Source organism: Coenobita brevimanus, chromosome 74, assembly GCF_032717465.1.
Source record: "Coenobita brevimanus isolate Jiangsu-jjx chromosome 74, ASM3271746v2, whole genome shotgun sequence".
NCBI classification, from domain to species: Eukaryota; Metazoa; Arthropoda; class Malacostraca; order Decapoda; family Coenobitidae; genus Coenobita; species Coenobita brevimanus.
The window spans coordinates 6,926,986-6,940,493 of NC_137027.1; the positions used below are offsets into that span (position 1 = coordinate 6,926,986).

Genomic DNA, 13,508 nt, shown 5'->3' on the forward strand with positions numbered 1-13,508 from the left:
TGTGTGGCCGGTTACCAAGCTTGTAGCTATACTTTAATCCCACAGTCAATATGTTTCATCTCATCGCCATTATTCAAAATTATTCTATTTCCTAATGCTAATCCTGTAAACAGCATGGGCAACATTATGAAATGGATCTGAGGGTGGGACGCCTTCATGTTGTGTCACAGATACAACTAGATGGCAATGCTGCCTGGTTACACAAACATGCCTCAACTCCCTCCCTATAATTGGAAAAGAGGATAGTGGCCTGCAGAAGGGTAATTCCAGTCTGTATTCCACTGGGTTTACATCCAGACAAGCCTGGGGTCACAACAAGATAATGAAATAGGTGAATGAAACACACAAGTGACTACAAAGAGAACAATGGCAACAGATGCTGTCATTATGCGCTGCATCATGTTTAAGCTAACCCTACAACATTTTTGGAGTACACCATAATACTGTCTGCTGAATTAGAAGGGACACAATCCTTGTCAGATACATCTTCATACTGTACATACTTTTTCCACCCATTTCTGTAATTTCTTTTTGTTTCCTCACCTTCAAATACCTTACCTTTTCCCATACCTGTATTTATTTGGGGTAAAACAGGTTAATTTTGTCGCAAAATAATTTCGTCGAATCACCAATCATTCCAGTTCAAAGGCCCATAACTCTGAAACTATTGCATGGATTTGGCTTCTGCTGGGCTTAGGATTTTGAGGAATGTTGACCTACTGTGGTCATGTGAAATTTCGATCCACTGCGCAAGAAAATGGTGTTTGAGATATGAAACTGTTTACCGAAAATTTTCACCATTTATTGCATTAATAAAAACTGGAAAAAAAATTAATAATTACCTAATATTTACATGCTTCAGGCCATATTAATATTCTCCTCTCCATTTCAGATCATTGAAAAATAATTTGATATTATGAGGTGGATTCGAATGGTAGCCTACCCCGAGTCACCCAGCAAGAAGAGGAAAATGCCGGTTAAATGTGTTTGCAAGAAAGTGAAGTCCTACGCCAAGGACAGTCTTGCTGCTGCCACAGAAGTAGCCTAATCATTTTAGCTACTTGTGTTGAGTGCCTTTATCTTTTCATGGGCTTGGGCTAGGAGTGTTTTTCTTTCACATGTTGAGCACCTTGTGTAGGGGAGGATTTTGTGGTCTGTGGGGTTGGGTAGGCTACAAGTTTCTCAAAAATTTTCCATGTGGAGGCCTATTTTGCTGTGTATATCTCTCTCTCCTCCTTGTTGTGAGTAGCCTAGGCTAGGCTACCACTTCAGCATCTACTGCAGCATCCACTTCAGCATCTACTTCAGTGTCCACTGCAGCACCCACTTCTGTGTCTAGAGCTACTCCCTCTGCCAGACCTTCCAAGTTGGCCTCTAGTTTGCAACAAGCTTCCATCCCTCTGACTCCCCACAGGATTATGTGATCTGCCCTAATTAGTGTCATCTCCCGTCAACAACTGTCTTCGACGATGGAGACGCTTCTTGCTGGGAAACGACAGAGGAAGCGAGATCAGATGAAGATTGGTGAATGCTTTACGGAGCCAGAGACTCTGCAGCGACTCCAAATGGATGAAGAGGAAAGGAATGCAAAGAAGAAGAAGATTATGACTGGAAAGGGAAAGGCTACACCTGGCAACAGAGTGAAGGCTTCAGGGAAAATGCAGGTGCAAAACAAGCCTAAACCTACATCTAGACAGCTGACCTTTGACAGCGACAACGAAGAACAGACAGACAATCCGCTTCCACCATGGACCAACACATCTAGCAACGTAAGACTCAGGTGAAGACTCCCTACAAGGCGCCAAAGGCTTCAGTGGAAGTGCAGGTGACGAACAAGCCTAAACCTACATCTAGACAGCTGACCTTTGACAGCGACAATGAAGAACAGTCAAACTGCTTCCACCACAGACCAACATATCTAGCGACGAAGACTCCCTGCAAGGCGCCCTACGGCCTACAGACAGTCTCCGTGATGAAGTTGGGAAGTTCATAGTCGCTGTGTATGATTCGAAGTGGTAGCTACATAGCAACTGTATTGAAGCAGAACACTGTGATGAGTGACGTGGACCTGCGCTTCATGGCTCCTAAAGGACCAAGGATGGTGTACCAGTGGCCAACATGAGTGGATGAGTGCTGTGTACTTGTGTCAGACATCCTTGATGTCCTAAGGGAGTCCCCCCAACCAACTGCCAACTGTGTCAGCCACTTCTCTGTCAGTGAAACTGTGATGGCTGCCACTGACGTAAAGTTTCCCAAACTCATGGCACAGGCCCTACTGTATGGTACCCTAGGCTACCTAAGCCTATTTATAATCAACGGTGCATTATATATAGTGTGGTATTGTAACAATAAAAGCCATTATGCATTTTAATGACAGAAAGATTTTTTTTTTTTAATAGGTCATCGCGAAATAACCCAGTCGGCTGGGGTAATTTCGCCATGAGACACTTTTTTTTTCAAATATCTGTGGTGTGGGCCAATTATTTTCTGACAAAAACAATTATAGGTATCTTTAACGAAGGACTGACTGTATAGATAAAGCAATAAAAATGTCAATATTCCATATGTGGTGGTTTGTTTTTAGCAAAGACCACCATTCACGGCGAAATTACCCCATTTTACTTTACCAAATCAAACAGTTTTCTTAGTTTTCCATACCTCTCCCCACCTTCATCATTCTTATCCTTCATCTCACCTAAAGATAGGTTAAAGTATGATCCTAAAACACAGAAAGAAAAAGCAGAAACAAGTGGAAGAAGTAGCAGCAGCTGCTCGGTGTAATGGGCCACTATCACTCCCACATCGTTTAAGCCTCCAGTATCCTGGCTCCACCTCACATATGTATATTCAACTCCAAAAAAGTACTATATATGAATGAATCTACTTTACTATGCAAATTCAAGAATAATACATCAAACACTATAATGAAGTCTAGAAGTATGGGGAAACAAAGCAAATACTGGATTCATTACAAAATGCGACCAACCTTAAATTCAGCCACAATGCTGGCATCCTGCCTGACTTCCTCCAAGAAGATGGCCACGTTGTCCTCAGTGGTTGGGTTTTTCATGATGTAGTTAATTCGTCGCTGACAGGCACGGGAAGTCTTGTTACGAGCCTCCGGAAACCTCTGGTGCAAGAGGTCCCGCACCAGGCTGAAGGTAATCATTTGACTCCGAATATTGGGAAAGAGGAAGCATGATGCTACCTTGCAAAGCAAGAGGAATGAATCTTCTGCTGATGACCAATCAACGCGCCTGTACATAATAGGATAACATGTGCTAAGAAATTTCAAGGATTATATAAATACTATTTCTTATATCTATATAATCTACTCCCACATTACAGATCTCAATAAATCAAAACTCCCTGTACACCATTCATGGGTCCCTAGCCTGTAAATAAACAGTCCCTAGCCTGTAAATAAACAGCAGAACTCATACAGAAGTGGCTCATGTACTTAAAGTGAAGGTATCCCAGTAACTGGAAGAGAATCATTCCAGAAAACCCAAGGAAGTATTGTACTATGTTATATGGCATTCTACTGCATGCAATAAATGGAGCTTCTTAAAAAAAAAAAAAAAAATCCATACAGCAGATGACCTGACTGTCAACTAAGTCAACGAAGATATGTAGTGTGGAGAAACCATAAGTTGAATTATAGTCCTTTCTTACAGTTTGTTCATTCTCCTAAGTGCAGCACGGTCTTCCTCATCATAGTAAGGCTTCTTTGGGGATTTCTTTCGCATCTTCAGCTCACGCTGATAGCTGGTGGGCTTGTTCCTCCTGGGACCCCGCATCCTTGTCACTCTGAGGTAAGGAGGGATGTGTTACTTTGGATCTTTTAAGCCTAGGCCATTAGTATTCAAGTGGGCATTTCTAAACCATGCATGTAGAGGGAAGGGGGACATAACTGTTATCTTAAATCTGTTAATTACAACATTTGTGGTGGCATCAAAAGTTTCATGATCAAAAGGTTCATAAAAAATTACACAACAATCATGGGAATAGTACCAAAGTAGTAAGAAAAAATATGTTCAATCTCAGACATCCCAACACATTCAAACATATGTAATGCCAATGCACTATGTATGTGAGTAAGGAGTCTGGCAATGTAAGCATATAAGTATGTGCAAAGCAATTTTAAGAACATAATGTTTTTAATTAAAGTGACTGAGAGAAAGCATCATATGCATGAAAGTGTGCAGCTATATGCTGGAACATGCAGAGAATGATTTCAAGAGCTGTCATTGCTTGTAGAAAGTGTCTGAAAGAAGCATGGTGAATATGAAAGTGTACAGTTGTAGGCTGAAGTGTGCAAAGAGTAAGGCCTAGAGAACACAATGCTTGCAGAAATTCTGAGAGGCGCACAGTGTGTGTGTGTGTGTGTGTGTGTGTGTGTGTGTGTGTGTGTGTGTGTGTGTGTGTGTGTGTACTTATACACTGGACTGTGTATAAGTATATCCATTAAAAGATTTCTGGAACATAAAGTACTTGTAAAGTGTATGAGAAATGTATACTGTGTCTGAGTGCGTAGTTTTATAAGGCATATGTCTGTAATATACAAGTGAGGGGGGAAGTAGGGGATAAACAGGACTCGTGGGGGAAAAAAGGAGGACTTCAACCATGACGTCCAAACCTAACTCATCTACTTACAATTTGACACGTATCATATTTAATGACATTCATGAATAAGTGTTGGATCAAAATTTGTGAGAATGTTGAGTTCCCACTGAAGTTTGCCTCATTTGATGGAAGCCTACAACCATTTGCATTATACTGTACACATTAACCCATTCACGCATGATGACTCAAAACAAGTCAAAACAGCGTCAAGCTGAAGAGGAACCGATGACGCTCTGTGACCCACTTGTCAGTGTTGGTCTGAAGGGATGCCAATTAGGCAATTCTGGACGAAAATATTCACCAAAAATTATGTTTTAGCATGAAGTGCATCAATCTTTGATGCATCATAGGGGAGGGTGTCTATTTCAAGGCCAACACTCTCAAATAGTTGGCATTCCCTTGGTTTTTGCTTCGGGGGGAGGGGGGTGTGCGCAATTTTTGGTGATTTACTAAAAAACTATTGGTCGTATCAGAATTCCGACGAAACCATGTGAAAACTAGTGAAATTCTGCATCTAGATATATGCTTAGCTCTTGCATTGTAACAGCAAAACTTTGCACTAGGGTGTAGGGTAGTTATTTTGACTATTGAAACAGTACTCTCACTGCATTTCGATACTTTCACAGTACTTTTATTCATCAATTTTGTCGGTTTTCATTAGCTTATTGTATAGCATAAACATCAGAGAAGATGATGGTATACAATTTAAAACATTATAATCAATTTCTAGGGAAAATAAAATACATGGGAATGTTTTTCATTGTGCGTGAGTCCAGCCTGCCGTCGCGGCATTTTTCTCTGATCATGTCACACACACTTACAGAAAACTTTCAGTGCATGAAGGGGTTAATCATAGCACTTCAGTAGAATAAGCACTGAGAATTACAACTGGCAACTGACTAGCCAGTTACACATACAAAAGGAATTATTTAACTTCATTTGAGGTTGCACCCTAACACAACAGTATTAAAAAAAAATAATAATAATAATTCAACGACATAAAGTAAAGAGACTTTAGATAATGAGTGCAGACTAACTTTGGTGGTGCTGGTTCTGAATCTGATGACTGAGAACCTTTTCTCTTCCTCTTCCTCCCTCGGGGTTGCCGCATTACCAGGCCAACATTCACCTCCATTGCCTTGCCTTCATTCCCCAAATGAGGCTGCAAACATCATCATGAATTAGAGCAGGACTTGAGGTAAAGCTTATTCTTTACAAGCATTCATACTTCAGAGTACAGCTATATACAAAAAGAACAAAGCATCATATTAACCTATGAAAGACATTCTGCACATTGGTCAATAAAAACTACTGGTACTATAATGTAATACAGTGAAATTCATAAAGTCAAAACTTCCTCAAACTAAGCAGTGTACAAGTTACTGTATCCATCCATCCATCCATCCATCATCCAATCATATGTTGCCCAATGAGGAGCAGAGGAGCCTGGGGTTGGGCATGTTGGTCCTGACATTTAAGATGAGAGTGACCAGCCTCACTCATCCCACAGTAGCATTACGTGAGCTATAATCCCCAAACACTCGCTGGATATAAACCTACACAGGCTCAATCTGATTGGAGCACCTTAATTACCCACTAAACCAACTGGTACCATAATTTGGATATATGGTTACCCCTAGCATAGTAAATAGTTTCCTGGTGTACAGGAAACCATTTGGCTTGTCACTCAGTGTAGTCACCCATAAACAGAAGGAAGGGGAAAGAATGAAGGAAAAAAAGACAGAAAAGGAAGTGTAAAGTCACCCATAGCCAGAAGGAAGTGGAAAGAATGAAGGAAAGACATGAGAGGAAGGAAGAACAAGAGGAAAATGCAGACACCCAAAGCACCACTACATCAAATAAGTGGATGGTGAGCACTCCCTCCTACCCACAAGCAAATTACTGTAACAAAGACAAAAAGCACAGGAGAAACTAATAATGAAACAACAGCTACAAGTTTATGAAATTAGCAATGCACTTGTTACTTTTGTTATAACTGGTATGTTATCATTACTGTCATCCGTATCAACATCCTAAACTTATTTGCTACTAATAAATGGGATGAGTAGGATCCACTCAGGAAAAAGACAGGACAAAGCCTGAAAAAATAAAAAATCAATACACTGCTCAGTGAGAAAGACCATTCATTCATTCATCATCATTCAAGCCTTCAGAATTCTGGGCTTCATACTAGAAGCATAAGCTATTTACACTGCTTGTTTCAATGATTATCAAGTTGCTCTCAAAACATATGTGGAGGAGAATCCCAGTACTAACAAATTTTAAAATGGGGTATAACCCTATTATGTATACACCACACATACCCATAAATACTTCATCCTACCGCTACTATCCTTCACTGGTTCTTTTACTTCATCTAGTTACTTCTTTTGAGCCTTCCATGCTTACTCCCATACTAGAACTCACTTTCATACTGTATACCCTTTTCACCATCACATGAAAGATGATAATTATGTGACAATAGTACGGGCATCTGTGCATGCTGTCTTTTGGCCTTGATTAAAACATTTCCTAAATCCACAGCTTTCATAAATCTCTGTATTTCTTAATCTATCCAACCTACGCAGTCCACCTATGTAATCCTTAATTATTCAACTTCCACAGCTCCCATTGTGACAAATCAAACTTACATCATACTAACTTCATACACCCAAATGTCTGTGGGTATTAATACACCTCGGAATTTCCATTCCATATCAAGGCATTCAATGCATCAACCTCTTTAATTCCTAATTCTTTCAACCCATGGATTTTGTCTAAATTTTCATTAATGACAGACCATTTTATTCAGATTAGGAAAACTCCATCTAACTGAAGCAGTCAACATCAATCTCCGTTAATCCCAAAAGCCTGAGTACGCCATTTAAATTTTTTCTGATTAATGCCACACAATTTAATTCAATACTGGAGACCTTAGAAGTAGTGAAGGGATGTATTATCATGGAAGCCCAGTAGCTGGCCTTATACAACACTCCCAGGCTTGGGATTCAACTTCATTTACACGATGAAAGTGTCAACGAAGACTACAACATATATATCTCGTTTACACAAGTTCAACCAGTTCCCTGGGGGATGGATGTACTCAAGAGCCTTGTATGGCAACTGGACATGGTGAGGGATAACAAGTTCAAACCCAAGACCCTAGTTATTGGTTGGCAAAAAATGAGGGTACCCTGTAGATGGCCAATAAAAAAACTGTCCAAGCTAATTGTTGCTGACACACTAGCAATGCTGGAGCTACATGGAACCCATTATCACTCTTACACTAGTTATCATCAGTGAAGTAAAGAAAGTTTTACACAAGCATGCATGGTAAAGGCCTCAAAAATATCGTACACAGGCTTTTGTGTGTGTGTGTGTGTGTGTGTGTGTGTGTGTGTGTGTGTGTGTGTGTGTGTGTGTGTGTGTGTGTGTGTGTGTGTGTGTGTGTGTGTGTGTGTGTCCGACTTCTGGGCATAGGCTTCACAGCCTGCTTTCAAGGCCCAGTAGTCCTCCTACATACCATACACCTCTCTACATGTCACCACTTCGGCGCTAACACCCACCGTCCATATTGAATATATGCTAGGGCTGTCTCATACAGGACTGGTGTATTGGTATTAGCGGGGGTACTTTTATGACATGTCAGCGGGTTATCTGCTAGATCAGGAAAGTCTGCTTTTATGAAATTCAAATCCTTAAACTGTTCCCTGCCCCAGCCAGGATTCGAACCTGGGTCCATCAGGACTGCAGGCCGCCTCTCTACCGATTCAGCCAATGCCTCAAAAATATCTTACACAAGCATGCATGGCAAAGGCCTTCAAAAACATTTGAGTAGAGGTCCCTCAGGATAAGGGTGCAGTATTAAGTAATTCCACTTTTCACGGTCTTTTCTATCTATCTATCTATTGCCAGATGCCTCAATCCCGTTTGGGGTGGCCACAAACAAATCGCCTCCACGTCATCCTGTCCCCCACCATTTCACTGCCCTGCTCCCAACTCACACCCCCCTCTCTCATATACCTCTCCACCCCATCCCTCCATCTCATCCTCGGCCTCCCCCTCCCTCTTCCCCCCTCCACCTCACTCACATACACTCTCTTCGTCAGTCTTTCACCCTCCATCCTCTCCACATGGCCAAACCACCTCAGTGTGTTCCTCATAACACTTCCTATCACATCCACATCCACACCACAACGCTCCTTTATATCCTCATTCGTCAGCCTGCCTCTCCATGTGACTCCACAGGCTCCTCTTAAATAACTCATTTCCACTGCTCTCACTCTTGACTTGTGTCCTTCCAACAATGTCCAAGCTTCACTTCCATACGTTAGAGTTGGTATCACAATACTGTCATGTAGTAACTTTTTCACTTCCATGCTCACTTCCCTGTTTCTTATCACTGCTTTTCACAATGTTTAAATATGCATTAATTCATCTATCCCTCCCATATACTGCATTTTCATACTAACATAAGGTTTTCATGGGCACTCCTTTAGTTAGAATGATATTTGTGTTCTGTACTATGTAATATATGATAAATTAGTGGGTATGAGAAAATGACGTATGAAGGACAATGAGGCCGACATGGGATCAGGCTGATTAGATGAATTTTGTACTTGGAAGTGCATGACAAGGGACAGCACCCCCTTTTTACCTTGACAGTCACTGAAATGACTCTATACAAGAGGCAAAGTCTTGTGAAGTATATATGTGAGGAAGGCTATATCTGTGAGGTAATGATTGCTGGAGCTTAAATGAAGAGTGAGTGTGTGGTCTATTTCAATGAGCATGCTGTTGCTTAGTGCTCTCTCTCTATTGTTTTTTCTTTTTTCTTGCTTTATAGATCCTACCTTATCCCATCTTTAGGTGGGAGAAGAGGTCAGGATGGTGATGATGATGCAGATGTATGGCAATCAGTTCTCAAACACAGTTTTCATGCAAAAGATCAGCAAAACACTCCTGAGCTACCTATGCAAAGTGATTTTATCTATTAAGGATGAAGTAATTCACTTAGCTGAATAATACTGTCTGGGAGTAGCCGCAATAAAATCCCATGATGTCTCAGCCATACTTATTTAAGTGCATACTACACACCAATGTAGTGCTAACAAATCTGTACTGTGACATACAGTTATTACAAGTGGTGGAGGAGCACACTGACCTTATACACAGAAAGCCTGACATTCCGCAGTCCTGCAAGGCGATGCTTAGGCGAAAATGTGTCTGAAGATGGCTGTGTTGTGTTCATTAGGTACTGAGAATAAGACATGGACCCTTCATAGGAGCGTTCTGCTCCTGCAGTGGTGGGAGGTAGGAGGGCTGTGGGTCTGGCTGCAGGAGATCCACCCATGGAGGAGGACCAGTTGCGCTTCAAGTGAGCAAACATTGCTGAATCCAACCCACCTGCACCTCGACCATCACCAGGAATATGGCCTGTGTCCCTGCACATACAATACTGTTATTTTCTCAAAATCAGAACATGAAAATTAAATAACAAGCTCCCTTTTTTTACATATATTGATGTTATGAGACACTACACTGAATGATTTTATAGCCTGTTTATTTCCTACTACTATAAACGTTACTCAGTTTTAAAATATATAATCTTCTCAAAACTATTATGTTGGTACACTTGAAAACTTACATTCTAAATGTTTTTGCAAATAAATACAGTACAGGTACTGGCATTTACAACACCACTTTCACCACCATTGTTATACAACTTTTCTGTATTAGATCACATGTGCCATGATTTAACTGAAGATACCTCTGCAGACTGCATGATCCCTTGTTACTCTCCAGTCAACTCTTTTTTATTCACCACAGTAAGTGCTGGAAATCCTATTGTCAGAATTTATTAGCTTTTGGCTAATATAATAAACTCTTACATCTGGTTAATATGTAAGTCCTGGCAACTTACCTGGCAGGTGCTTCTGCTGTCTTGCGAGGAGTGAGGGATTCTAGGATCTGAGGCTTTCGGTCCAGAATTTGAATAGTAATTTTCTTCCCTTGCATACAGTTGTGGCCACCGAGTGGTGTGTGCATGGAGATGGTCCACATGTCATACCTATTGCCAAAATTAGTACTGCTTCATTAAAGGTCCAACACCAGCTTGTTATAATAAAGATAATAAAATTGTTCATGACAATGACCTGTCTGTAAGTACTACTCAATATTATTCACTGCACAAATCAGTCACCACTAATATAATTTACAGAACTGGGAATTACCAGATATAAGTATATTCTTGACAGCCAATATACATGAACTTTCAGCTATCAGCCCTTCCAATCATTATTCAAAACAAGCTTTCGTATCCTGTACGGTCATCCCTCCATGTGCACGGCTGAAGTATTAGCCTAGGCTTCTGTGCATATGGAATCTTCTTTTTCTGTGTTTAGTGTTCCTGTCTGCACTTATAGTCACTGTACACTATGAATCCATACATAATGTGCGTGTGTATACTGGGGTATAATTGTTGCTAATTATCACATATGTGACTACTTCAAGATGTTTTACTGTCCAAATCAATGCACATGTGTGAAGCTCAGAAATTACATGAACATCAAAATTCAAGAGTATGAGCAGCAGAAATGAGGCTGTTAAAGAATGTATGTGGACTGTCAGTTTGACAGGATAAGAATGCAGAGAATCATGAAATGTGTGAAATGCCACCTGATGCTAATACGGTAGAAATGAGTGTTTAAATGGTACCTGTCAAAAACGGAGAATTGATTACAGGGTGATGGAAAACATATCTATGAGGAGGTCTGACAGCAGGAGGGAACTGGAAAAACCAAACAGAAAGTGGATGAGTGAATAACAGATGAAGAGGTTGAGAAAGAAAAATAATAATTTAAAAAAAGAAATCAATGAATGACGCATGTATGAAGACGAGCCTGACATGAGTTGCATCCCCTTTTTGGCTTAACAGCCCTTGTTCTAAAAGCATTAAAAAAGGCAGTGTGTGTGGATCATCTGGCCATTAAGGTGAAATAAAGAATTTCAACAGACTGAATGATGAATGAATATATGTATAGTCCACTCTAATTGACAGTGCATTGATATGTCTTGTTCTGTGCTCTCACATTTCTATTTCTAGACTCCATCTACCCCACTTATTAAGAGGTAGTTCATTAATGGTTAGGATAATTAGAGAAGTTAAAAGAACCCTGCATGAAGGTGCTTTATTACTGACACTCTTGTATGTAAGTGAAATATGGGAAGTGAGTGACGGAGCTTTCTAGGTGACAAGCTGTAGAAATGACACTTCAGAACAGCTGCAGACATACTGTAAGTAGGAGATGGTACTAAAAAATTTTCAAGTACTTTGGAATGGAAGAAATGGAAATAGAAGTGACAGGTGGAAATACAGCATAGACATACTGTAAATGAATAACCAGAGATGATAATGAATGCACCGAGATACGGAGTTAAAGAAAGTCTCTGAGAGCGATTCTGATGGATAATGTTGTGGTACAGAATATGACAGTGAAGCAGTATTTAATGAGACAGAGAAGGGAATGAGAAGTGTCTGAGAGAGTGAGAGAGGTATGTGAGAACAAAATAACCAGGAGGTAGTTCTGCCATGACTACTTCCTGTCAGAGAGTTCCCAAGAGAAGATGATGATGATGATGTTAAGGAGGAGGAAGAGGAGGAGGATGAATTCATTCGTATGATTCTCAACTAAAAACCTACACAAAGTTAGCAATAAGTACCATAAGAACCCAGCAAACCTAAACTGAAAAAAAAATAATAATACAGTAATAATAAAATTAAAATAATAATCATAATAATAATCTGGAGACAATACAGACAATCAGTTACCATGGCTTTCCATGCTTTCCAGTTACTAATACATTACTCCTAATCTCATTATCCATCAGGCAAAATATGTATATTTTCACTATAGTAGTAGTAAATCAAGAAACTCATTGCTTTGCTGCATACCAGTACTGTATGACATCCTGGAGAGTGTTGAAGTAGTACTCCTTTTGGACATACTCCTTATCAGTTGAGATCTGATGGTAGCCAGGGCCAGATGTCGTGGTATCAATCAAAATTGCTCGCCTATTCACATAGATAAACACTTGGTCCTTCTCTTTCATGATCTGGTGGCCATACTGCACCAAACCTGTAACAGAAACTTACTGGTAATGACTAAAATAATTTCTGAATAACACTGCTAATTAATCTTATAATGTAATGGCTTCATAACTTTAAGGAAAAAATGCTCATTACACACTGTATTCAGAACATTACCCCTCACAACATGCTTCCTTTGCACTTATAACTCAAGCATCCCGACACTTTGCATTATCTTTACTAACTTATGGGGACTTTGAAGAGTTAAAATGCTACAATTCACTGCAAGAACACTGTGGAAGTATGGGTTGTGACTGACCGACATAACAGAGTCTGTTGATTAGATCGATGACATAAGTGACATAACGGCGGCCCTGGAGAAGTGTCTGGCGGAGGTGTGGAGGAAGGAATTTAACAAGCAGATTTCTCTTCACTGGATGATTCAGAAACTCCTCGACCTCACTCTCTCCACATGGCACACTAACCAGTCGCACAAAGATGCAAAGTGGCAGGCGAAGTAGCACATCACACACAAATGCCCATCCCTTTTCAGTATTCATGTGATTTGGCAGCGGAGGTATAAACATCCTGCAAGAAAGCACATTAATTTTTAGTGCAGCAGTAGTAGTAGCAACCCCAGGTACATCTGAATGTGAACAAAGTAAACTGCAGGCTGAAGCTGTCCTCTTCTTGCAGTCTACTAATCCCTTTTTCAGGAGATAAGGAGAGGTTTGAGGGGAGTTTGGACAACCAGGCAGTGCAGCCATCCAGCTATGTCACTGCCACAATGTGA

General features: G+C 40.4%; 1 protein-coding gene across 1 annotated transcript in view; it reads right to left on the reverse strand.

Moving 5' to 3' along the window:
• The window catches only part of LOC145407675 (general transcription factor 3C polypeptide 1), a 77,381-nt gene that overhangs the window by 30,935 nt on the left and 32,938 nt on the right, over nt 1–13,508 (reverse strand). The window contains exons 15-21 of the mRNA XM_080278543.1: nt 13,035–13,303; nt 12,581–12,764; nt 10,550–10,696; nt 9,791–10,070; nt 5,664–5,788; nt 3,676–3,810; nt 2,987–3,257 (exon numbers count right to left, since the gene is read on the reverse strand). Coding sequence (XP_080134669.1) covers nt 2,987–3,257; nt 3,676–3,810; nt 5,664–5,788; nt 9,791–10,070; nt 10,550–10,696; nt 12,581–12,764; nt 13,035–13,303 — 1,411 coding nt within the window. The remainder of the gene's footprint in view (nt 1–2,986; nt 3,258–3,675; nt 3,811–5,663; nt 5,789–9,790; nt 10,071–10,549; nt 10,697–12,580; nt 12,765–13,034; nt 13,304–13,508) is intronic.